This window comes from Micromys minutus (genome assembly GCF_963924665.1).
Source record: "Micromys minutus genome assembly, chromosome: 33".
Taxonomy (NCBI): domain Eukaryota; kingdom Metazoa; phylum Chordata; class Mammalia; order Rodentia; family Muridae; genus Micromys; species Micromys minutus.
Window position 1 is genome coordinate 18,239,499 of NC_137968.1, and position 25,562 is coordinate 18,265,060.

Sequence of the window (25,562 nt, forward strand, 5' to 3'; positions counted from 1 at the left end):
GAAGGCAGTCTGCACAGGGCATGCTCAGGTCTGCTGTAGGCATGGTCCTAGAGCTGAAGTGAGAAGTGGACATATGTCCCTATCTCTAATTCATAACCACTTGGAATGAAAATGTAGCTATCCCTCACTCAGTTTCTCTGGGGTAAGAAACATGCTGATCCACGCCCATCAGTAGATAGCCAACAAAATGAAAGGGTATCTTCGCAGGTTCCTTGTCTCATAATGTGTCAGGGCTCCGGGGTTTTTCCTTCTGTTTTTAATATCCTCTTATTCATTTATTTTTATTATATACTATACATTTCCCCCTCTATTTTTTATTCTAAAGGTTCTTTAAATATATGCCAAGGCTTCCAGTTTAGTGTGTAATGAGTGGGGCACTTTTTCTTGAGCTTTCTTTGGAGAGGGAGCTCTTTTCTTCTTCCTGTTTTTTTTTTTTTTTTTTGTCCTATTCTGATGTGTTAGTTTTTGTTTTAATCTATTTTATTATATTTTATTATTAGCTGGGCCCTCATCCTCAAGGTTTATGTACACTAAGAGAAGAAAGGTAAACACACACACACACACACACACACACAATTATATCAGGAAAAAAGGATGTGATGAACTGTGAATGAGAGCCATTGTTTTATATAGAATGAGCAACAAATGTCTCTGTGAGGTTGCATGGAAGCAAGGGTCTTCAGGGTGTCAGGAAGTGCAACAGGCAGGTTTCAGTGGCAGTGCGTGTGGGCAAGAGTGCAGATGCCCACAAAGCTACATGAGAGAGACTAAGGACAGGGGTGGATACCCCACTGTAAACATAAACCAGCAGAAGTCAGAGAGGAACTCCATATAGTGTTCAGTCCTTTGTGCAGCTATTGTTAGGCTCTTGTTCAACTACATACATAGCTGTAAACATTTATACTTTGGTGTTAGTCCACAATGAGTGAAGACAAAAGAACAGTAGATATAATGAGACTTTAGTTAGTTACAAAAAATGAAATCATGACTACGGCAGAAAACTTAATGGGAGCAGAAACAACTAATCTGTCGGAGATAAGCAGATCATAAGATAAAATGCTAACGTTTTCTATCACACACACAGAATGTTGATGTGTTTGTGTATGTGTGGGTGTGTGTGCAGTCATGTGTGTGTGTGTGTGAGTGTGATTGTGTATGTATATGCCTGAGTGTGTGTGTAAGTGCCTATGCATGCATATGTCTGTGTATGTGCATGTGTATGCTTATGTGCATGCATGTGCATGTTTATGTGATGCATGTGCATTCGAGTGTGTGTGTATGTGTGTGTATGTGTGCACATGTGTGTATATGCATGTGTGTAAGACTGTGTGTGTGTGTGTGTGTGTGTGTGTGTGTGATGAAATCATGAGGTAGAAAGGAAAGGGGAAGGCAAGGTATGAAGGGGTTCATGACATGGGTGTAGAAGGTGGGACTACTTGGAAGCATGCAATGTGTTGTTAAGAGGGGGACAAGACAATGACAGGAGTGCAGAGAAAGTAGTAAGAAACAAGGATAATGACACACATGTATAAAAATATCATCGTGGAATCTACTACCTTGAGAGCTAATATTAAAAACTGATGTAACACAATGAGCCTGGGAGAAGTCACAGACAGAAAGATTTATTTTTAAATGATGATTTAAGTTGGGAGCTATTCTGCACATTTGAGTGTAAGAGCAATGCTATCTGAGGGACATTTTTAAAAAGAGCATTCCACCTGTTTTGTGTAGAGTCATTGTTGGGAGCTAATGTCGAAAGGAAGAGCTAGAGAGGACTGTGTTAATGCAAGTAAAGGTGGCTGGTGCTTAGCCATGGGTTGCAATGGTAGAGGCGGTAAGGGATGGTCAAACTCACCATCTTTTGAAAGAGGGGCTAATGACATTTGCTAGTACATTAAATGTGAGGGAAATGAAGCTATTTATTTATTTATTTATTCATTTATAATAAACTTGGATAGACAAAAACATTATATAATGAGGCAATACACAGTTCAGGAGAATGGGAGAAATTTGAAGCATCATCTCAGCCTTACGCATGTTGCAGAGCATACATTAGGCAGAATATAGCAGGCATAGATAATGTATTGGCTGAGGATTTGAATTTGGGATCCAAAAGTTCATAGTTAATCAAAACATTTTAGGACAGCTTCATAGGAAAATAAGTAATTGCTGACTTCCAGGATTCTATTCTACACAATCAGCTTGGTAAATGACAACCTCTGTGGTTCCCTTTCATCCCAGCACCTCAGAGGACCTTATGCCCTGTGCTTTTTGAAACATATTGTTCAGCGCAACACCAACAAAATGAAAATTGTGTTTCTGAAATTTTAAGAGCCTTGTGAGAACAACAAAGCAAATGGTGTGATTTGTACGGAGCTATTCAGTTCAGAGGGCTTTCCCTGCTTACCTGTTTGGAAATGGGTGCCTGTGGTCAACCTCATGGTGGTCCATTAAAAACGCCCACTCCTCCTAAATCTCCCACTTTCAAACTGCTTCTTCTGTGGTGATGGGGGCTAGCAAGTGAGGCTCCGATGCCATTTTTGTATATGAAATTATCCTTAATAAGTGTTTAATAAGACAGAGGCTTGAGAAAAAAGATTTATTGGTGTTAAACTATTCAGGTATCCACAGATACCCCTTTAGAGAAGGCATGTCAAAGAAAATACAAGAAAGCATACTTCTCAATGTATTTAGGAGCTGCATGTTTATTCCTTTGTGTTTTTTTTTAAAACCACTTATATGGATGGAAAAAAGATATCACGATGATTGAAAAGGGAAAACATGAGCTATTTTTATTCCCTAGCATAGAGTTCACTGGGTGATTCATAAGTTTCAAAGTCTCTTAGTCTTTAGGATGTAAAGAGTAAGAAATGCTACAGTTAGTGAGATAAAAGGGTCCACATAGTAGAAAGAACTGTCAGTCACTGGGGAAGGCCTGACTGGGCATAGCTATAAAGGAGTCAAAAGATGGTGGGGGTCATGCATTTATTGTAAGCATCCCTTTAGAAAGATTTACTGACTACTCTAAGGCCAGATCAAGAAAAGAACAGAAGCTCAACATTTGTGGACATTAGCTGGGTGTGGTAGCGCACACCCACAGCCTTGGTGCTCAGGAAGTATATGCAGGAACATGAGAAACTCAAAGCCATCAGCTATCCGACCAACTCGAAATTAGCTAGGGCCCCATAGCATACTGTCTCAAACACATGAGCAAAATCTCTGTGTAAGTCAGCTATAGAGTTCTCCTGGTTTATAGCCAAAAATTAACTATCCATGAGTCATTTGAGCCAGTTTTAGCATCTGGGCATAGAAAGCCAAGGTCGGTGAAGAGCAGCCAGAAAGACCATTTGACCTTGTATTTACTTAGAATCGTTGGTGTAGTTTTTTTCTTATTCACTCTACCAGGCCTAGTTATCGTAGGTAATAGATGGTAGTTTAAAACTGGATAACTTTTAAATGACAGACTAGTATAAATGTACTGGCCTCATGCTGAGAAAACAGAAGGATGCCCTAAAGCCAGCAACCACTGAGAGATGTTATTTGTAGGTCTAAAAGATTCTGAAAGATGGAAAATTAGGAACATTTGGAAGCTGCGAATACAGAGAGAAGGAAACATTATAAGAGAAACAATCGTAGCCTTAAGAGGCAGCCAACCCATGATGAACCAGCAAAGGGGAGTGTTTCTGACCTTCACTCACGCTCCTTCCACTCTTGCTGCTGCTTTCTCTTGATAAAATCAGTAGAAAGCTGAGGAGAAGACCACATATTCAGTGTTTATATGAGCCAGTTCAGTATAGGGCAGGTAGGGTGATGAGGAAGAGATTTGTGACAGATGGCAGTGACAGAAATAATCCAGCATATCTCATCATAAGGATACCCACAAGAACAATGACAGAACTATGTCATCATTGTTTGAATCACTTTGTATCAGAGCCCCATTGCTGCAATATTTCCCTTAATGTATTCTCAATTGATTTTTCGAAATTAAATCAGCTATTTTCTTGTGGATAATGCAATAATAATGTGCTGAAACTTTGGCATATTAAAAGCATCAATTTTCTGAAAACGCCATAAAAGATCATTCTACTAAGAACAAACCTAAAAAACTATAATAAATATAACTTGGTATATAAATATGAATATAAAGTTTAAATGTTTACGTGAAATTTCTCTGTTTGGACTGACAATTCCTCCCCCCCCCCCCCCGCCATGACTCCCTAGCACCAATGCCATAGAACAGCTAAATAAAATTGTAGTACCAGTCATAAGAAAACTTTTGAGTCGTCAATGTTAACTAAGGAACTTCTAAAACGTTATAGGCTGTTGCTATTGCTCTTTGTTGCCCTCTAAGATCAAAAGGTAAGTTGATAATACTGAAAACACAATGTACTTTCTGACACAGGGCCTAGGACCCCTCAGCTGAAATTTTTATAAAAATCTTTTTTCCTGAGGACTAGCTTTCCTGGTACCAGAAGGTACATTCAAGCTTCCAAAAGAGGGAAGCAACCAATAATCCTACCCAGATATGAAACCCATGAACCGCAGCAATGACTATCATGGCATGATAATCCTTAAAAACACTGTAGTCACACACATAGCTTTGCTGTAACTAACAACTCTGTAGTTAGACATGTCCATAGAAAGAAAATTATGCCGAGTACCAGAAACCTAGCCAGATACCCAGGGTTAGTGAAGTCATGGGTTTTGATGGAAAGCCTACAACTACAACTTGACTTAAGCATCACAATTTCTGTCTACATTCTAAATATTTGTCTTTATATCCACAGATTAGCATAGACGTCACTGTTTATCAAGTAAGCTTCCATGACTAATCAATCTCTAGTCACAATAGATACATTTGTAGGACAACCCCTCCTTCTAAGGTTCGGGAGTCACTGTGGAAGACAAAGCAAACAAGATTGTAAGGGCCAAAGGAAGAGGGAATTTGCTGTGAGATTGCATCTCCCAGTAATATCAAAACCTGCCTCATAAAGTTTCAACATGGCTTCCTAAATTTTGACAAGATGGCACAAATAAACATGCTAATGTAGGCGAAGCCTCAACTCCACATACAGAACTACAGGTAACAAAGAAAGGCTGAAAATAGGAGAAATTTTCTTCACCAGGGAAAAGCATAACAATTAGTTACCTAATTCCAGATTGTCAGCCCTAAATACATATGCACGTGAATAATGACTGAACAGGTAGGGTGGTAGTAGTAGTGGTGTGTGTGTGTGTGTGTGTGTGTGTGTGTGTGTGTGTGTGTGTGTGTGTGTGTGTGTCATAGAAAGGTATAGAGAAAATAGAAGGGGAAATAATATAAATATACTGTAATATCAAAAATCAAATTGTAAAAGTTAGTTATCTTGTTCAGTAATTTCTAGGCATTTCTAATAGTCTTGAATATTTGAAGTCTGAATCTTCTCTAACGCCTCCAACAATAGCTTCAAGTTTCAACCATTACATTTAAAATAGTATGTATGTATGGTCAGCATACATCCAGAATAGACAATTTCAATTTTTTTATTTTGTGGTTTTAAAACTTTGGCATAAGAGAAGCAAGCGTTTATCCTAAAAATTCACATGATGTGATCATTGCCTTAATTTTGGCGATAATACTGAAGCTGAACAAAATGGTTAATTGTTTAGAATTAATTCCTGGTGTTTTTTCTACACACATAACTAGTACAGTTATCAAAATTATACCTGAAAACAATTATCACTGATAAGTTAATTTAAAGCTAAGATAAGATAAAAATTCAGATATTCAGCAACAACTGTGTATTTAAAGGAGAGTGTGGTAATGTTCTTTTGTGACTAATTTACATGGATTTCCTATGTAGTGGATCACACAGGCTGTTGCTGCAAGAAGAAACAAGAAGTAGACAACCGAGATCAGATGCTTAGAGACATTCTTTCCTTTACAATTCCAATGGAGATAAAAAAACAATGTGAAAGAGTTATCATGTCTATGTTTTCAACTTCATCCTGTGGATGTATAAACTTGCCTAAATATTCTTTTGAGTATGAAAGTTTGCCAATTGACTGTGCTCCTTTTTCAAAAACAAATATGGGACGTAAAAAATATGTTAACACTGACAAACATATATCAAAATTTATAGCATGATTTTAAAAGATGTTAAACATACTGTCTGTGTTTTTTTATTCTTTAGTATGAAACAGTAAAAGTGATCATACTTGTACATATTTTGACAGAGACTTTTTAAGTCATAGCAATTTGTCTTTCCAAGGAGATCTATCTTGCCTGTCAAGTTCTAGTTTAGATCAGCTCTGATTTCTGATATCTCAAATGATTTGTTTAAACTCTATTCTGTCCTTTGTGATGAGCCTTGACCAATTGCCATTAATCTCAGAAAACTCTGGAAGTTATGGGTAGAAACAAACTGTAAAATTAATCTTGTTATCTCTTGGCCCTGTATCCTTATGTCTTCCTCAGCCCCCAAGCTTCCTGACGTTATTAAACAGCAATTTTATTTGAGAGGCGCTTCCATCTTGAAATGATTTGGACCACTGTGAAAATATTTATGTGTTTCAAAAACATATCTCCTCATGGATTCTAGCCCCTAGAAACAGAAATATTCTGACTCCTCTTCTACAGGACAGCAACCACCAGAGTAAATACATCATGGATTCCTTCTCTAATAGCAGCCTCTGGTCCTCAACTTCCTTCTTTTTGCTCATTCTCTTAAGTCCTATGTATACTCCAGTTTCATAATTCCTGACAAACTTTACGGGGAGTAAGAGTTACCATTATGCCATCATTAGAGAAACCAATAGTATCATAAGGAATGCCATTTAAGTTAGACACAAATTTGTCATATGAAAAAAGTTGGATTGTTTATTTGTTCTGCAGAGATAAAACTCAGTAAATTATTATGTGGAACTTGGTGATAATGCTTATATATTCATCTTTCAGCATTGAATGGGAAAATGAACTCATATGTAATTCAATAAATGTAATTAAAACATCTTTTAAAACCTATTTTTTAGTTTATGGATTCTTAGCTGTTACATTAACTTCTTACCTACTTTAATTAACAAATAACATAATATGTAACTTCAAAAAATTATCTAGTATCAGTATCTACTTCTTCCAATAAACTGAATTTAAAGGTAAAAGGTTCTAAATTTGCATACTTAAATATACAGCATTATCATTTTATCCCTGATTCCTTAGTTAAAAAAAATTACCAATGCAAATAATGAAGGAAATTGGATTAGTAACTAAAATCAGATAACTGTTTTTAGAAATCCAGGTTGAAACTGGGCTCTAGTTTATAATTTAAATCAACAATGCATCTGTTCTCACATGCCTTTTCAATCTTAATGATAAAATACTATTTTTGCTTTAATGATTCTACTTGGAATCCACGACCAAATTAAACAAATGGATTTAATTTAATCCATTAAAATATTTTGCATCTTAACAGGATGCTCTGCAATGTATCAAATCACTCAAAATTGTGAACTTGCTGATTGGCAGATTAAGGAATGTTGTTGCATTTGAGAAGATTTCAAGAAGTGCTACTTGAAATCCCAGGGTTTTAGTTGCTTTTTTGTGTGTCTGGTAGTCCCTGAGGTGGAAGTACATTTTATTATGACTATTAATTGAAAACGATGATGTACTGTACAACATGATTTCCAAATAGCTTATTTGAATCCACTTGTGATAACTATAGACAACTAAATTTGCAACAATTGTCTTGTCAACAATTGGTTGCCAAAAGAGCCAATGTTACTTGGACCCTTCACAATCCTACTCTTTGACTTGGACCTCGGCTACATTTACTAAACTTACTGCAATGCAAAAAGCATCTCTACTATTTAGATTTCTAGATTGTACATATTAGGTGTATAAATATTAATAAAATTTGTTCTTAAAAATTACATGCGACCGTTAATATTCTTTACTCTCTGTTTGGCTATTTGCTTTAAACCGTTTGATACTAGTATGTGAGCACCTTTTTACCTGTGATTTTTTTTTCTGAATGGCATATTCAGACAACTAAGGAAAAAATAGTGTTCTCAGTTAATTCACATTTAAGTGAGAAAAGTAGCAGGTGTCCGACAATGATGTCATTATAAGGTTTGACTGAGATAAATGGAGGCAAAGATCTGCCTTTTGTTAACCACAATGGGCTGAGAGATCCCTGTATCAGGAGACCACTCCATCTCTCATTGGGACTGAGGTTTCAGGAATTGGTGTGAGATCTGACAGTAATGGCAGTAACTCTGACCTGGGTTGTCTGGTCTGTAATCCTTAGCAGTTTGAATAATGCTGATTCCTGAATCCTAGCCACAAGGAATTCTGGTTTGATTTGCCTGAGCTATGTCACTGGGCTTGATAAACTTCTCAGGTTTAACATATAGCAGAATTTAGAATGGTTCTTCTAGAATTTCATCTCATGACAACTTCTTCTAACCTAGTTTAATGACCTTTAAATCCACAATCCCTAAAAATAATAATACACCCCTGAACCTGCAAAATATTCTACAGAAAGAAAATCTTCAGCTAGTAAAACTTTGGCACCAGCATATCTTTGTTGAGAAACTTAACCCACTTTGATATATTTCAGACAGTGGAAGAAAACATCCAATTCAGTGCTTTCCAGAATTTTAAACCAGCATTCTCATTTTGTATAGTAGCCACGAGGTTACACTGTGTGGTCTATTATATGTTGGTTCTTGCGGCTTTGATTTGAGAGATTGTTTCTGACCTCTGTGCTTCAAAAATAAGATTTATGCTTCCATTGTTTATCTACATACTACACTAAGAAATGTGTTATGTTCTAATCTTATTGGTCACACAATCTTACATTGATAGTTTTGATATCTGTGTTGTTGATTTAAACGCATATTGGTATGAGCCCAACTGGAGGTACTGTTCTGGGATACTCTCTTTGGATTTGGGTTTATTAATGCAAAGGAGTGTATATTAAGTTCATCCATCTTCAGTGTCCAAACTGACAATAAGGATCGAAGGGCTACAGATCTTTCTTGAGCATTATCACCTTACCAATTCAATCCCTTTGAATTGATTCTATATGTATTGTAAGTCATGTATTTTCTGTCTTCACATCCTGAAGACATAATTATAAGCTTTTCTTTGGCTGGGAGGAGAATTGAATAGCATGGAATACAGAATAAGGAGGATGGAATGGTGGAGAATGTGAAGGTATAACCAAGGGGCTTACTCTTAAATGAGGGATGGTAAATTAGCCTTGAGACTGGAAGATGTAGTAGACAAGCCATTTGTCATTTCTCCTTGGCTAGGAATAAAGATGTGACTTGAATAGCCACTGAAACACACAGCTATGGCTGCTATCTGTTCATTTAATATCTTACAAGTTGTCTTCCTGTCACCCTGGCAGTGTGACAAGTGAGCCTCCTTCTATTCGAATTCTACTTCCTAGCTTCTGTTACCCCACATTCTCTTCATTCGAAGCATTTGCTTCTCTTTCTGGTCCCAGATACTTTCAGGTAGACACTCAAATTTTGGTTCCGATGATCCAAGCCCACTTTTATTAACTACTGACACTAATGCTAGTTCTTTTGTTAACATCACTGTACCATCTTGATGTAAATGCAGGTATATGGTAAGGCACAACTTTATGGTAGCTGTGCATCTTTAACAGTAGAAGGGATATTATCCATTCCTGTCTGTTCAGACTACAGTAGACATCTAACAACATCAGTAAAAGCTGTTTAAATTAAATTGCACGGAACTCACTATGTAGACCAGGCTAGCCTCAAACTCAGTCCTCCTGTCCCAGCTTCCTATTGGTAAAATCTGCTCAAGCATGAGGACTTGTGATAGGGTCCCAAGAAACTATGTACACAAAATCTAAGCCTTGATGCATGTTTATAAGCCCAGTGGTGAAAAAGAGTAAGGATGGATTCCTAGAGCTCAGTGACCAGCCAGTCCAACACAAGTAGATAAGTTTCATGTCCAGGGACAAAGCTGTCTAAAAATTAAGTTAGAACTCAATTAAGAAAGATACCCAATGTCTCCCTCTGACCTTCACATGTGCATGAATACCTATGCACACATGTTTATGTACCTGTACCATAAACATCCAAAAGGTAAACAAAAATCCATAAATATATTGTCCAATAATTACCATTGTAGGCAATTTGTCTTTCCTTCTAAATCTTTTCCTAAGTATAGGTGTGTATATGTGTGTGTGTGTGTGTGTGTGTGTGTGTGTGTGTTTGGGGTGCATGTATAATAATCTATATTGTAGTGAAAAATATTGATATAAATACTTTCATTTAATGTCTCATTTTTAAACTTGGTAAATATTTGTAAAGAGGTAAATAAAATGTTCTTGACACAATTTCTTTAGGTAAAAAATCTTCTACCATTATTTCATATTTTAGAGCAACTATGATTCATTTAAAAAATGCCTTGTTGGTAAGGCTACCAGCTTCAAACATTACAATTCTTCAGCAGATGTATTAGTTAGGGTTCTCTTAAGGAACAGAACTGGCAGAATGAACACACACACCTACACATGTGCACACACACATCTGCATATGAACACACACACACACACACACACACAAATACAAATACAAAGGCAGGTGAATCTCTGAGTTCAAGGCAACTCTGGTCACAGGACAGTCATGTAAGAAGAGAAATTCCCTGTAGAAAAACCAAACAAAACATAACAAAATTCTTTTTATGAAAAAACATTAACTACTTTAATGTTGATAAAAAGACCTATCTGACAGTACTGTCCATTGTAAAATACTTTCACCATTTGCCAATGATTTGATATAAGAGGTATAGGTATCATTTTCACATTCCAGAAGGCAAACTATCACAGACAAGAAATGCTTTTACTTGGGTATTTTTGTGTAGACACAATGTTTTACCTGTCTATTATCTGTTTAAAAGGCACTAATGGACAACTGTATTCCTGCATTCTTTATTTATGGAAGTTGTTACATTAAGGATGAACCTTAATGTGACATAACCTCTGCTAGTTTCATTGTGTCCTTGTTCAGTTTCTGTTTCTATGATCTGTCCTTTAATGAGAGTTGGGTGTTGAGGTCTCCCACTAATATTGTGTGGGGTGCAACATATTTTTTGAGCTTTAGTAAGGTTTCTTTTATGAATATGGGTGCTCTTGTATTTGGAACATATATGTTAAGGATTGAGAGTGCCTCCTGACAAATTTTCCCTGTAATGAGTAAAAAGTGTCCTTCCTACTCTTTTTGATAACTTTTGGTTAAAAATCTACTTTATTCGATCTTAGAATGGCCACTCCAGCTTGCTTCTTGGGGCCGTTTGTTTGGAAGGTTTTTCCAGTGGGTAAGTTCTTTCACTTTCCTTTTGCCATCTTGTTGTCTGTGATTATAAGTGGTCTTGTGGTCAGTAATTGTTCCCGTCTCTCCTGTGTACCTGGCGTGTGTCCCTGAATCTCTGCTGTTCCCGGTGGCAGATGGCCTGAGCTCCTGTTCTGCACGCACAGGCCCTCTGGTTGGAAACTGAGTCCCTACAGGAGAGTTCCTGCTCCCCTGAACCCATCGGGGGTGGAGGGTGCACTTTCAGGGTGCTCGGCCCAGACCTCTCTGCACCCTGGCTGCTCATACTCACCGGGCCTGAGTTCCTGGGTCTCTGCTGTTCCTAGTACCTTAGGATTTCTATAACAGTTCTTTTTCTGTTTCTCCCATCATGTAGCAGATGAGTCAAAGCACAGGTGAGAGTAGAGTTAGGTGAGAATTCTCAGCCTCAGAACTACTGAATGTATACATTATGTAGGATGTTAGGCTATGATTGTAGCATCCTTCTCCCTCCAAATACTGCAAAATAATGTCTCTCCATATCGCCAAGTATTGGTAGGGGAAGTGAAATCCCTGTTACTAAGAAACACTGAAATATAGTTCAGGCTTTTTGAAGGATCCTTCATTTCACTTCCTGGGACATGTTATCGATCAAGTCATGCAGTTCAGAACCTGATAACAACCTTCCTAACTCTCCTATCAGAAATGGTCATTTGTAAAATATGATCTTGTCATTTCTTTGTAAATAATAGACTGGTGGTTTCTCTTGTCAGGCCAATAAATTTAAACTCCTTGTGTGTCTTCTAAACTTATCAGATTGCATCACATACTTCTCTTTCTCTCATTCTTCTACATTAATGCTGAGCAAATTCATCTTGTATTTTAGGCAGTGTCCTCTATAGGAACAGAATAAATATAATGATGTGTATCATAGAAGAGACTTGAAGGGACTTAATGTAAGGAGAATAAATATAATGATGTGTATTATAGAAGAGACTGAAGGGACTTAATGTAAGGACAACAATGGCTGCCTGGTTGCTGCAGAGGGTGAGATCCGGTCACTGCTCAGCCATACTACTGGAAACTTTGGCAGATTCAATCTGTCCATAAAGACCAAAAAAGTCCCTAGAGAGTTGCTAGTCTTGGGTCCATATTGGAAGGCTGAACACTGGAATCTGATTTCAGTGAAAGATGGCAGACTTAATGGCAGCTACAACCATGGTAGCACATCTTAGGCTGCCATGCAGAAAACACTGTTTTCCCTAGGCTCCAGTGGAGAGTAACGCCCACCCTTGGGGAGGAGCTTCTTTCAGTTAGCCCTTCCTAGAAATGACATCACACAGCACCCAAAGGTATATTTCTTTTTTAATTTAAGTTACATGAAATTTACAGAGATTAACCATGGCATTTTCCAAAGAAAATTTATTCTATATCTTTAGATTTTTAGTGACCTTTATTACATCATGCCCTTAGTTTTTATTAGCAATTTGTTGCAAACTGAGATTGTATATCTTCATTTGCTTATCAGATATCTCTCTCTACAAAGTGATATATAAAAAATTATTTGTGTCCAAGGATCCAAAAATCTTTTTTTTTCAGTAATTATCTGATGGCTAGGGCAAAACACAAAACTTCACGAACATTTAAAAGTGAGACATACACTGAACAAAACTGCAAAGAGATACAAACAGCCAGAGGTCATACCTTGGTATATTTTCCGTCTCATAAAACAAATCAGTAAGACTTCAGTTTTTATAAGGTCTAAGGTCAACAACTTCAAAGAGACTAGTTAAAGTGTATGTTAAATCAGGGTTTATTTTTAAACATTTGGCTATTGTAGTATTACATAAGCATTAAAAATATCAAACAGATACATCTTATCTGAATGTACCACTTACAATTAAAAAGAGCCTCACAATGCATTCAAATTACACTAAGATACAATCCACTTCTATTTGTTTATTATTGATGGGTGTGTATGGAAGGATCTCTCTTGTTCCATTGACTTCCACTGATTTGGGGTCCATGGGGAATTGAAGGTACAATTTATCAAGTATCATTAAATCATTCTTCATTAGAGGATTTCAATTTATAATCACCCACAGGCTGGATGTTCCTAATCACCCGACTGGATAGAGGCTTCCCTATATGCAATGGAGACTCAAACCTTGGATTAGAAATAGAACCCTTCTTCGTGTGACATGCTTCATAGTTCTGAAGAACTCTGCCCCTGTGTTGACGACCTGAAATGTTGGCCAATTGTCCTGAAAGCATCTGCCTGGTCTGGATGAAGACACTTCCTGTGATCTTCTGCTTGCTCATCTCCTGTTATATTATCCCCAGAAGGAATGGTTCAACAGGACCTTGAGCTGTTAGCCACAGTGCTGGACAACATGATCATCTATGGGATTTTTGGAGAAGACGATGAACCATGGCATTAACATCCTCTTATATTTGGACACACTGTTAAAATTAACCCTCTACAGATGTTATTGGTTGAAAGTCCCCCTATTCAAGAAAATGTTGGCACTTCAAAATTACTTGTATTAATTTTATACTCTTTAATTGTGTAAACTCCTCCCTTGGTCATAAGAGACTTCGTTTTGCTTTGTTATCTTTTTGTGGGGGGTTGTTGTTATAGATCCCACACATCTTAATGATACACACTATGGTGATTTTGGCTAATACCCCCTTCTCTTTGAGCAATATTTTTATAGAAAGTGACAATTTTTTAGTTCTCTTTTTAACTTGCATCTTTGCAATAATCATTGTTCTATCTTCTGCAGCAGCTGCCAAACTGGTCCTTACTCAAAAAGTAAAACTTTGTTCATTTTGTTAATCAATTTGCTTATAATTCTTCAGTAGCTCTGACAACACAAGAATATACAAGAAAACAAAAAGATAAGGCAAAAGCTCTTTAAAAAGTACAGAAAAATCACTTACAGGGAATATAAAAATAGCATCATGAAGATCTTAATTTGAATTTATTGATCCTCAAGCAATAAGTAGTTGACTTATATTATACTCATCTTGTTTTCAATTTCCCATCCAAATTGGCGGAAGATTTATTGTGCAAATTACAAGTATTCAATGCCTTTACTACTTCTCAACATTCACACAACGCTAAGCTTGGATATTTGCGTATGTAATTCTTTTAACAATACTGTGAGGTGTTTGTTGGCTCAAAGGACCTTGGGATCTCTTGAATTCTTGGATGAAAGTAACTTACCTGTTCTTTAAAAAAAATAAAATGAGAGCCATGGGCTGTTCTATGAACCAGTTTTCCCAGAGATTCTAATATATGGAGAAGGAACAAAATTCCTTCTCAAAGCACATGAAAGTTTTTGGCAAAGTTCATAGTGGCCTGAGGTCAGGGATTGAGGAGCTGTGGCTTTGGACCTACTCAACTCTTCCCAGTGTAAGGGTCTTGGGTATCAGTCACAAAGGTACTGGGTTTTCAGTCTCTGGTGTCCTTGTGTTCCTCTTGTGTAACTTTAATTTGTTCTCCAGATGAATTTGTCCCATTGTGTGTTGTGTGTTTGTTTTGTTTATTATTTGTTTTTCTGATTTTTGTCTTTTGTTTTTCTTTCTGCCCAGTCTCAGTTTTTTCAGGAATACTATAAACTATATGCTATATGCTTTATACACTATACACTATATGTCGCGCGCCCTATGTCCCGCCGGCAAGAACGACGTGCAACAACAGGATTCTTCTATGAACAACCTTTATTGTACTGTACTCTTGCGCAGAGGACCACATGGAAGAAGAATGCACTGCTTATAAATGCCTAATTGGTGTGCCCTCCAGTAACTCATTAGCATGCCCCGAGAGCAGGCTGTGATGTCTGTGGTACATACGCACTACGTCTCTCGGGCTGGGCAACGCCTCTGTTTGCTGAGTCATCGGCGAGAAGCCAGCACCATCTTTGGGTGTGGCACAAACAGATCTCAACTAGTATATAATATACCCTATACACTATACACCATATACTATATACTATATACCATATACCATATCATATACCATATACTATTATATACCATATACTATATGCCAAGTATATATAATATAATATATAATATTATATATTAAATAACCTATTATTCTACTTTATATATTTGCTTAGCATAAGACAGCTTGTTCGAGACTTCTCAACCTCAGCTTTTTTTCTTCTATCCTTTCTGACTTTTTCATTCCTCATCCACTCTTTTTTATGTACTTGCTTGTTGAGACATGTCTCTCTCTGTAGTTATTTCTATCCTGGAACTCAACATATAGACCAGGCTGGCCTTGAAATCACAGAGATCCTCCTGCCTATTCCTCCCAGTGTTAGAATTTAAGGTCTTGACCACTCCACCAGCTTTCTCCATCCATTCTTCATCAGTTATCCTTACCTGAAGAAGGTATGGTAGTCCAGATTAAATATTCACATTTCCCCCTCAGCACTGGGTTACGTATAAACATTTTCTTTCATTTTTAAGTGTAAATCAGGGAACTCAAATCTTGATATATTATCCAAAGTCGTGAAGCTATAACTACAAGTTTGAGATGTGGTCAAGTGTCAAGAATCATGTATGAGGTGGGTATTTTGTTTTGTTTTGAGGCCAGGTCTTTCTTATAGTGTTAGCTCAAGTTAACCTCAAATTTGCAATTCTGTGCCAGAATTATAGACAAACACCACAGTATATGTCTCTTTTATAAGGATATTTTTTAAAGCACAATTTGGGGTAGGGTTTATAACTTGAAGCAGTCGGCCTCTCCTCTTTTGTGGAGTAAGAAGCTCAATGTGTTTTAGTGATCAGGGTTTCTTCATGGAACAGTTACAAGATAAATAAAGGTCCCCATCATTTTCACATTGTATTCTGGCACAAAGGACTGAAGAAAGAACCAGTCCTCAGATTAATCTAATTATGAGAGACAATTCGTGGTTGTGACAATTAATTTTGATGGACAACTTGATTAACTTCAAAGACTCTCAGAGTAGAGACCATCCTTGGATGTGACTCTGAGGGCACTTGGACAGGTAACCAACTTAAGAGAACTTACTCTAAAGATGAGGTCACTATATGTCATAACCAGATGGAGAAAATCAACTAGCAGAAGCTTTCTATGTGTCTGTCTGTCTGTCTGTCTGTCTATATCTGTCTGTTTCCTGATTGTCATTGGTGTAAGAGACTCTGCTCTGAGTCTCCCCAACTGAAGCCTTGGAAACCTTGAGTCCCTCATTCTCCTTTGGATTTTTTTCTCCAGTAATTACTACAGCAACAGCACAAGTGTGATTAACATCCTGATCTCCTAGATTTTGAGCTTGGCAGAGGGTGGGACACTTTTTTCTCTCCATAGATTGTATGAGATTTCAGTTGTGTCAAAATCATTTAGATATTGGTAATTTGAGAGTATACATGCAAATAGTACCCAAGAAAAAGGCATTTAAGTGTTCTGTTCTTCATGCAAAAGCAGCTAACTGACTACTATGAGAGTAAGATATTTTGTTCTGTTAGAAAAGTTTAACCATCCAAAAATGATCATAAATGATTTTGGTTATAACTTAGTATTAGAGAATTTACTTAACATGTGTCAGGATGTGAATTTGCTCCTTCAGTGGAAAGAAATGGAGAGAAGAAGAGAAAGATGGAGGGAGGGAAATAGGGAGTAAAGCAGTGAGGCAGTCAGGGAGAGAGGGAGGAAGAAAGCGAGGCCTGCAAATATGTTTGATTAATTACACATTCGTTTTCTTCTTTCTCCCTTTCCTTCTATTCTTTTTCTTATTCTTCTCTATTTTTGGAATGTCTCAGTGTGTACTAAGGTGTGTTTTGCCATCTTTGTTTCTGTCAATTAGGAGAATTTATATTCTTCTTAAACTGCCACAATGATTCCAGGTGTTCTCCAAAGGCACAAGGGTGACACACTGCCAGCAGTTTTCTTTTTTTAGTATAAAAAGCATGCACCTGGTCATATGTTCCTAGCCTTATAGACACAATGTCAAACTCTGTGTTGCTGAAGGCATTTGAAATGGGGTATTCATAGTTCAGGAAGGATGGCTGTTTATTCATTAATCATTCTGGGCCACCAGTCAAAATATTTTCTCTGCAGAAATGCCTTTTCTATTTTGTACCAATTAATATTGGATAGAACTCAAAAATCACAGTTAATCTGTGGCAAAGCTTTTATTTGCTGTCAGGCACACAGACATGAAAAAATGTTCAATGAAATATTTTAATTAATAAAAATATGCTGAGAAGTGTATTTTTCTGAAGTAGATTTTTTATTACACTTCATTAAATTTCCAAATTTAATAGACACATATATTATATCCTGTCACCATGGGAACCACTTGAAGACAGGCTTTTTATAGGCTGTTATATGTAGTTATAAAATGCTCACAAAGACAAAATTGTTCCTTGTAAGTTTAACAGAAGCTGGGCTCATTTACAGTATGTGTAATTTACTGAACAGTCTCAGGCAGCAGAGAGGGTCTTTACTTGATTTAGAGACTAACACTTCTTTTTATGGTGGTCTTACATTTTAATTATTTCAGGTCTGTGTTCATGGAACTATAAATTGGCTTTACTGTCAAAAAAGATAACTATGCCCACTCAATAGAACACATGACAATTTGAATTTCCTTTTAAAAATAAATATTAAAAAGCAACACAGAGTTAATCCTAAGACGGTACAAACATTCATGAAAATAGAAGGCATGGTGAACTTCAATGCATAAATTCAGTAACCAAAATAGTTTTGCTGCATTTATCTTATCTCTATTTCTGAAAACAGTATATTTACTGTCTGACTCACTTTAAAGGCAGTGTCAGAAGGTGTAATGCATAGTTCATTATATCCCTTAAAGATGAAAGGGCTTAAAAGGGAACCACATAGTGAATAAGTCTTATATTCGATTACAAAAGGGCATGAAGTAATATGACAGACCAGAGACCAAACCTACAAAATACATGAATACAAACATACAGAAGACACAAATACAAACATACAGAAGACACAAATACAAACAGCCGAACACATGAAGACAAACATACATGCTTTATACATTTATTACTAAAAAGTAGTAAATGCTGAAAAGGAGCATGCCTAAAATGAAGTATTTTTAAAGGTGAAATCACTTCTTGTGCAAAGGAGGAAGGCTCTGAGTGACAGGTGCAGAGACAGAGAGAACCTATATGAATATAAAATGTCGTAACAAAACTTATTTTATATACTGACTAAATGTGTAAATAGAAATTGACAAAATAAAAAAAAATCAGAGTCTTGATGTAAGTAAAATAGGTTTAAGGTGAAAAAAATTAAGAGAGATAAATTAGTAATATATGTATATGTATATATATATATATATATATATATATATATATATATATATATAGTTAGTTAGTTAGTTAGTTAGTTACTAACAAATAATGAGCATTACTTCATGTTCTTCATTGGTCATGGGAGTATCTTCTTTAGAAACATGGCTATTGAGTGAGGGCCAGGTCTCTGACATTAGGACTCAGGATCTGCCCACAGGAGGCTGAACTCCTAGATCAGCTGCATAGGTGCTTTTCTAAGTGCACCAGCTGTGAACCTGGGGCCCAGGCCCAGGGAGGTCACACCAGGAGTTCTCAGAGCACAGAGAGGGTGGTGCTCTCTGGAAAAGGGACCTTTCCGATCCACAGTGTGGGCCAAATCTCTGTTATCAGGACTCCTGATCTGCCTGGGGTAGGCTGAGCTCAAAGATCAGCTGCACAGGAGCTTTTACACCTGGACCAGATATGAGTCTGATGCAGAAGAAGTCACACCAGGAGTTCTTGAAGCACAGAGAGTGCAGTGCTCTCTGGAAAGAGTCCTTTACAGCCCACAGTGAGGACCAGGTCTCTGGCATTAGGCCTAGAGTTAAAAGTCTTGGAAAGATCAGGAATTCAAGGCTCATACTTAAACATAGTAAAAGCAATATACAGCAAACCAATAGCCAACATCAAACTAAACAGTGAGAAACTTGATGCAATCCCACGAAAATCAGGAACTAGACAACACTGACGACTCTCCCCCTACCTAGTCAACATAGTACTGGAAGTCCTGGCCAGAGCAATTAGAGAGCAAAAGGAAATCAAAGGGATACAAATTGGAAAGGAAGAAGTCAAAATATCAGTATTTGGAGATGATATGATAGTTGACTATGTGACCCCAAAAATTCCACCAGAGAATTTTTACAGCTGATAAATAACTTCAGCAAAGTGTCTGGATATAAAATTAACGCAAACAAATCAGTAGACTTTCTCTACTCAAAGGATAAACATGCTGAAAAAAAATTAGGGAAAAGATACCCTTCACAATAGTGACAAACAATATGAAATACATTGGTGTGACCCTAACTAAGCAAGTGAAAGATCTGTATGACGAGAACTTCAACTATCTGGAGACAGAATTTGAAGATCTCAGAAGATGAAAAAAATCACCCATGCTCATGGATTGGAAGGATCAACAGTGTAAAAATGGCCATCTAACCAAAAGCAATTTACAGATTCAATGCAATCCCCATCAAAATTTCAACTCAATTCTTCATAGAGTTGGAAAGAACAATTTGCAAATTCATCTGGAATAACAAAAGACCTACAATAGAGAAGTGTATTCTCAACAAGAAACCTTCTGTGGGAATCAACATCCCTGACCTCAAGGATATATTACAAAACAATTGTCTTAAAAACTGCATTGTATTGGTACAGAGATAGGCAGGTTAATCAATGGAACAGAATAGAAGATCCAGAAATAAACTCTCACACTTATGGTCACTTGATCTTTGACAAAGGAGCTAAAAACATTCAATGGAAAAAGGACAGCCTATTCAACAAATGGTGTTGGCTCAACTGGCAGTCAGCATGCAGAAGAATGCAAATCAGTCCTTTCTTAACTCCTTGTACAAAGCTCAAGTGCAAGTCTATCAAAGATCTCCACATAAACCAGGTACACTGAAACTATTAGAGGAGAAAGTGGGGAAAAGCTTAGAACACATAGGCACAGGAGAAAATTTCCCTAACAGAGCACCAATGGCTTATGCTCTAAGATCAAGAATCGATAAATGGGACTTCTCAACGGTGGACTATCAAATGGCCGAGAAGCACCTAAGGAAATGCTCAACATCTCTAGTCATCAGGGAAATGCAAATCAAAACAACCCTGAGATTTGACCTCATACCACTCAAAATGGCTAAGATCAAAAACTCAGATGACAGCAGCACTGGTGAGGATGGGGAGAAAAAGGAACACTTCTCCACTGTTGGTGGGGTTGTAAGCTGGTCAATTACTCTGGAAATCAGTCTGGCTGTTCCTCAGAAAAGTGGACAAATTACTACCTGAAAACCCAGCAATTCTACTCCTGGGCATATACCCAAAGATGCTCCAATATATAATAAGGACAGATGCTCTACAATGTTCATATCAGCCTTATTTATAATCGTCAGAAGCTGCAAAGAACCCAGATGTCCTTCAGTAGATAAATGGATACAGAAATTGTGGTATATTTACACAGTGGAGTACTACTCAGCTATTAGAAACAATGTCTTTATGAAATTCCTAGGCAGATAGATGAAACTAGAGACTATCATCTTGAGTGAGGTAACCCAGTCTCAAAAGAACATACATGTCATGCACTTACAAATAACTGGACACTAGACTCAGAAAGCTCTGAATACCCAAGAAACAACTCTCAGACCATATGAAGCTCAAAAAAAGGCCTCAGTCCTTCTTAAAAACCAAATAAGTGTATAGCACCCTCTCAGAGTGTGGTACACCTAGACTTTAAATCATTAATAATTCAAGAGCTAAGAAAGTAGCCTTGTGGTAATTTTTAGTATTTAAAAATCATTATGTTTAATCTTTACACACCAAGAAAACTTTGACTGTTTCCATATTACATTCTGTTATATATGTACTTTATGCTCAATGTAACTAGTAAGTTTTCAATGCATACTATCAAACCTTTTAAAAAAGGAAGTATTTATGAAAAATATATTCACATAGTTTTATGCAAAAGTGCTTTTAAAATCTGTACATTTTTCTGTTTTTTAAAATAAAGTTGTATAAGTTTAAAAAAAGAAAGAAAAACGGTCATTTAAGTCTTTTACCTATTATAATTTAAGCATCAAATTTTAACCTATTAAATACTTACATTAAGAACTACTATTGGTCAAAAAAGCAATAATTCTAAAATAATGTCTTATCCAATATATTCATATTTTAAATATATTTTCTCTCATAAGATTGTTTTCATAGACAATGAAAAACAAATTCTAAAAATTTATTAAAATCAATAATAAAACAAAATATTGAAAAGATCAGGAAGAGTACAAAGGCTATGTCTCAGGGGTGGGGAAGGCTGGCTGTGGGGCTGTGGCTGCTGAGGAACTGGAATTGGGAGCTGATCATGAGAGGCAGGAGTATAGGTCCTGTATGAAGTGCAGATATAAGATAGACTCAAATAAAGCATGAGGGGTGGCTGGGCTGTTGTCTAAGGAGGTGGACCTACTGCTGCAAGGCTGCCCAGTCATGAAAGATACATTGTATCTACTGGCATGCTGAGACAGAGGTTGCACAGCTGCTATTAGCCCTGCTGTCTGGACTGTTAGTGCCATCTCTGGCTTCACCTAACCAGGAGGCAAAGATCTTTCTTATGGATTTTTGCTCTCCAGAACTGGTATACATCTTTGATTCTGGCTCCAGAGTGGCTGTTTTCCCTGCCGATTTACAATGTTTAAGCTCTGGATCTGTGGATGTGGGTCTTCCGAGATCTGGGTCTTCCTCATCCTTGGCCTTAGAATCCTTGGCCTGTTCTTCCTGCAACTGGGTCAGGAGCCTATTGACCCGGACAAAAAGATCAGAGTGTGGCATGTGCATGCTCACGTAGGCCTTCAGGTATTCCAGAGGAAACAGGTCTGAGGGCTCACAAAAGTCCTCAGGGTTCTTGTCCATCCATGTGCTCAAGAATGTACAGAGGGCAGTTTTTACTTGTTCATCTGCTTCAGAAAGAGGGTGGAAGTACGCATACCTAGAGAAGACCAGACAGAAAAACAGTCACCTGTGAAGTTCAGCTCCCACCCTACCAAATCATGGCAATTCTGTCTGCTATAAGATATATTAGTTCACCTGCACAAACTAGGAGCTTTCAATATATCTGTACAAAGTCTGAAGACATGCATCTCTATCCAGACATCTCAGTGGTCCCCCTGGATTGTCCTTCATGGATCTACTTTGAACACATCTAAAACTATTAGCTCTTCCAATACTTTAGAACCCCCTTTACATATGGATGAAGTGCATTCGCCAAGGTCTCAGAAATACTGATCAAGGGACTGAGTGCCTTTTCAAGGTACAGGGCACATCTATTAGGGTCTCAGCTCTTGACAACCCACTCCTTTTGACTGAGCCTGGTAGAAGAGTTTCTTACTTTAAGAAGTTGGGTCATGACAATTCTTTACACAATAAACAGGCAGCAGGGGGTGGAAGGAGCAGAGGTTAGGGAGAGAGAAAGAGAGGGAGGGAGTAGGAGACAGAGAGACAGAGATAGAGAGACAGAAAGAGACAGAGAAAGACAGAGAGGGAGGGAGGTTTGGGAGAGAGAGAGAGACAGAGAGAGAGAGAGAGAGGGGGGGGGTGTTGGGGGAGAGAGAGAAAGGGAGTGAAGGAGGGAGGAAGAAAGAGGGAGGGAGGGATGAAGAGAGAGACAGATAGACAGACAGACACTCACCTCATGAATAGCAGGTCCAGTACCTGCATGGGGGTGGCAAATCTTTGGTATGTGGAGAGAAAGTCAGGAACAAAAAAGGGGTCTCCTTCCAGCAGAGAAGGTACCAGGTTGTTCACCAGCTTAACAAACCTTTTGGTACTGAAGCCAGACTCTCTGTTTGGTCTTGTGGGTGCACCCTGAGAGAGATCAAGGTGAAGGGTTCAAACAGGCACAGCTCTGCAACATTCTAATCAGTTATTCTCATTTCAGTATTCTGGCAAACACAGAGAGAAAACAGAGGGCTTACCTGGTCTGTGTGATCCTGAGCTTGGCTGCCCATGGTCAAGTCTTTCCTTTTCCTAGAAAATGGCCACAGGTAGTGAAGGCAAGATCGAAGCCTGTGCCTCCAGACACTACCATGACCTTCCCTGTTAGCTTTCTTGAGGCCTGAGCCTCGAGTAGTCTTAAGACAGCAAGAGAACATCCAGTCCTCTCCAGTATCTTAGACAAGTGAGCCTGCTCGGCTTGCTCCAAGCAGTGGGCTCTGTGGTTACCAAAGAACTGAATTGTTAGGTCATAGTCACAATTGTGGTCTCATTACTTACTGTTCCATCTTCAGCAGGACTTTCCCAAAAGGCTCCAGATCCCATCCAACCTCCCAGGAACACATACAGACACAGTTATACAGGTGCTTCCCATGCCATTGCCCCCAGGGGTGTCTGGATAGAGGCAGCACACCAGCTTTGCAATCTGAATCCCTACTGTTAAACTGACACTACTCCTAAACTTTTAGCCCAGTCTACTATAAACTGTAGCCTTGTTTTCCTTCTTTTATGTGAACTTGTGTTTGTGTGTGTGTTCGTGTGTGTGTACGGTCTGTGTAGAATGAGAGCCCAAGCATACCTGTAACAGTGACCAGCCCCTCAATGTTCCTGCATAGGAAATGTCTTTCCCAGAATCAGTTTCTACTCCCAAGATCATGTTAGGACTCAGTTCCAGAGGTTTGGAGTTCTCTGTTCTTAGCTACATAGTCCAGTTTGCAAGATGGAAGCTGCCCCCACCCCTAGAACTCTTCCAGAACAAATTCATTCTGTATTGTTTATTCTTCAAATTCCTACCAGGGTCCTTGACTTGACTGTCTTCAGTGTTGAACTTTGAACTATGTAGTCATAGTTTCAACAAAAATAGTTTTCAAAATTACTCAATGGATATTACATATGGAAGCTAGTTTTAATTAATTCAGATGGAAATGAGAAAATAATAGGACTCAAAAGCACAGAAAATTTGCCATTTATTCTATCTGGATGTATGTGAACAAAATCTCCTGGTGGATTGGACAGTTACCAACTGCAAAAACATGTAACCGCTTTCATCATCATGAAGCAGTATGTACTTAGGGATAAACTCGAGACGGTCCATCCCATGTTGGTAACTGCAGAGGCAAGGCAGGGTCTATGAAGATATGTGATTGGATAACAGATGTCAGTCAGGAATAGCACAGACGAGATGTGGAAGACCAGTATAGAAACTATACATTTCATTCTGTAGATAATAAAGGACCATTGGAGGATGACAATCCTTGCACTTTCTAGGGGGTGGTTGGTCTGCTAAAATGATATCCTTTAAGCACACTTCTTATTCCACTAGAGAAGTAATTTGTGACTAGGATAAAGGAAATGGTATCAATCCACTTGTTTTTTATAGATGCATACATGTGTGATTATATGGTATGAAGTCTAGTTTGCACATTTCAAAATATTTTATTATGAGTACATGCAGAAATAAGTGTGTTCAAGATTAAGATAGCCTATGATTGGGTGGTTAGGGGGAAGGTGTGAGCTTCTTTGCCTTAAATGAAGCAAATTTTCCCTGGTGTAATTCTTACCATTTTAAGAGGAGCAGTTCAGTGCATTCACTGTGTGCTGTGTATACCCTCTCTGGACACTGCAATCATCCAAATGAGAAATCTAGTGCCTATTGACACGCCAACTCCATACCGCCTCTTCTCCTACCCCAGGACAACAACTGATATTTCCCTTTTCTTCCTGTGAATGTACCCCTTCTACATTTATCATTCATATGGATAAGGGCTTATGTTCTTCTCGTTTTAAGGTTAGGACCTTCAGTTTGATGGTAGAGGAGAGGAGAGGAGAGGAGAGAGAGAGAGAGAGAGAGAGAGAGAGAGAGAGAGAGAGAGAGAGAGAGAGAGAGAGAGAGAGATACGAGAGGCACATGCTCACAGGTGAGGTGTTAGATGAAGTTCCACTTCCCACAAATGTGATCAATATCCTCAGAATTATATATTTCTTCTCTTCCCCATGAGGACACAAAGGAAGTCACAAAGATAAGCCAGAATATAAGGTTTTCTCAGGCACAGGTTGTTAGCACACCTAGATATTTAGTTTCAGCCTTAAGACTGGTGAAAATGAATGAATGAGTGAATTTTAATGTAGTGTCTCTTACTGTTGTCTTGAAATTTCTATATAGTATAGGCCAGCCTGAACAGAGTTTAAGCCTTCTGTGTTGGGCTCCAAAGACT

The 25,562-nt window shown here is 37.9% G+C and overlaps 1 protein-coding gene across 1 annotated transcript; it reads right to left on the reverse strand.

Annotated features, from left to right (window-relative positions):
• Positions 1–21,864: 21,864 nt before the first annotated feature.
• On the reverse strand, positions 21,865–23,507 carry LOC308414220 (uncharacterized protein; the record flags this gene model as incomplete). Its single annotated transcript, XM_080909412.1, has 3 exons — positions 21,865–22,345; positions 23,045–23,220; positions 23,331–23,507. 3 exons carry the CDS (start codon positions 23,505–23,507, stop codon positions 21,865–21,867), a joined length of 834 nt encoding a protein of 277 aa, XP_080765538.1.
• Positions 23,508–25,562: the final 2,055 nt, after the last annotated feature.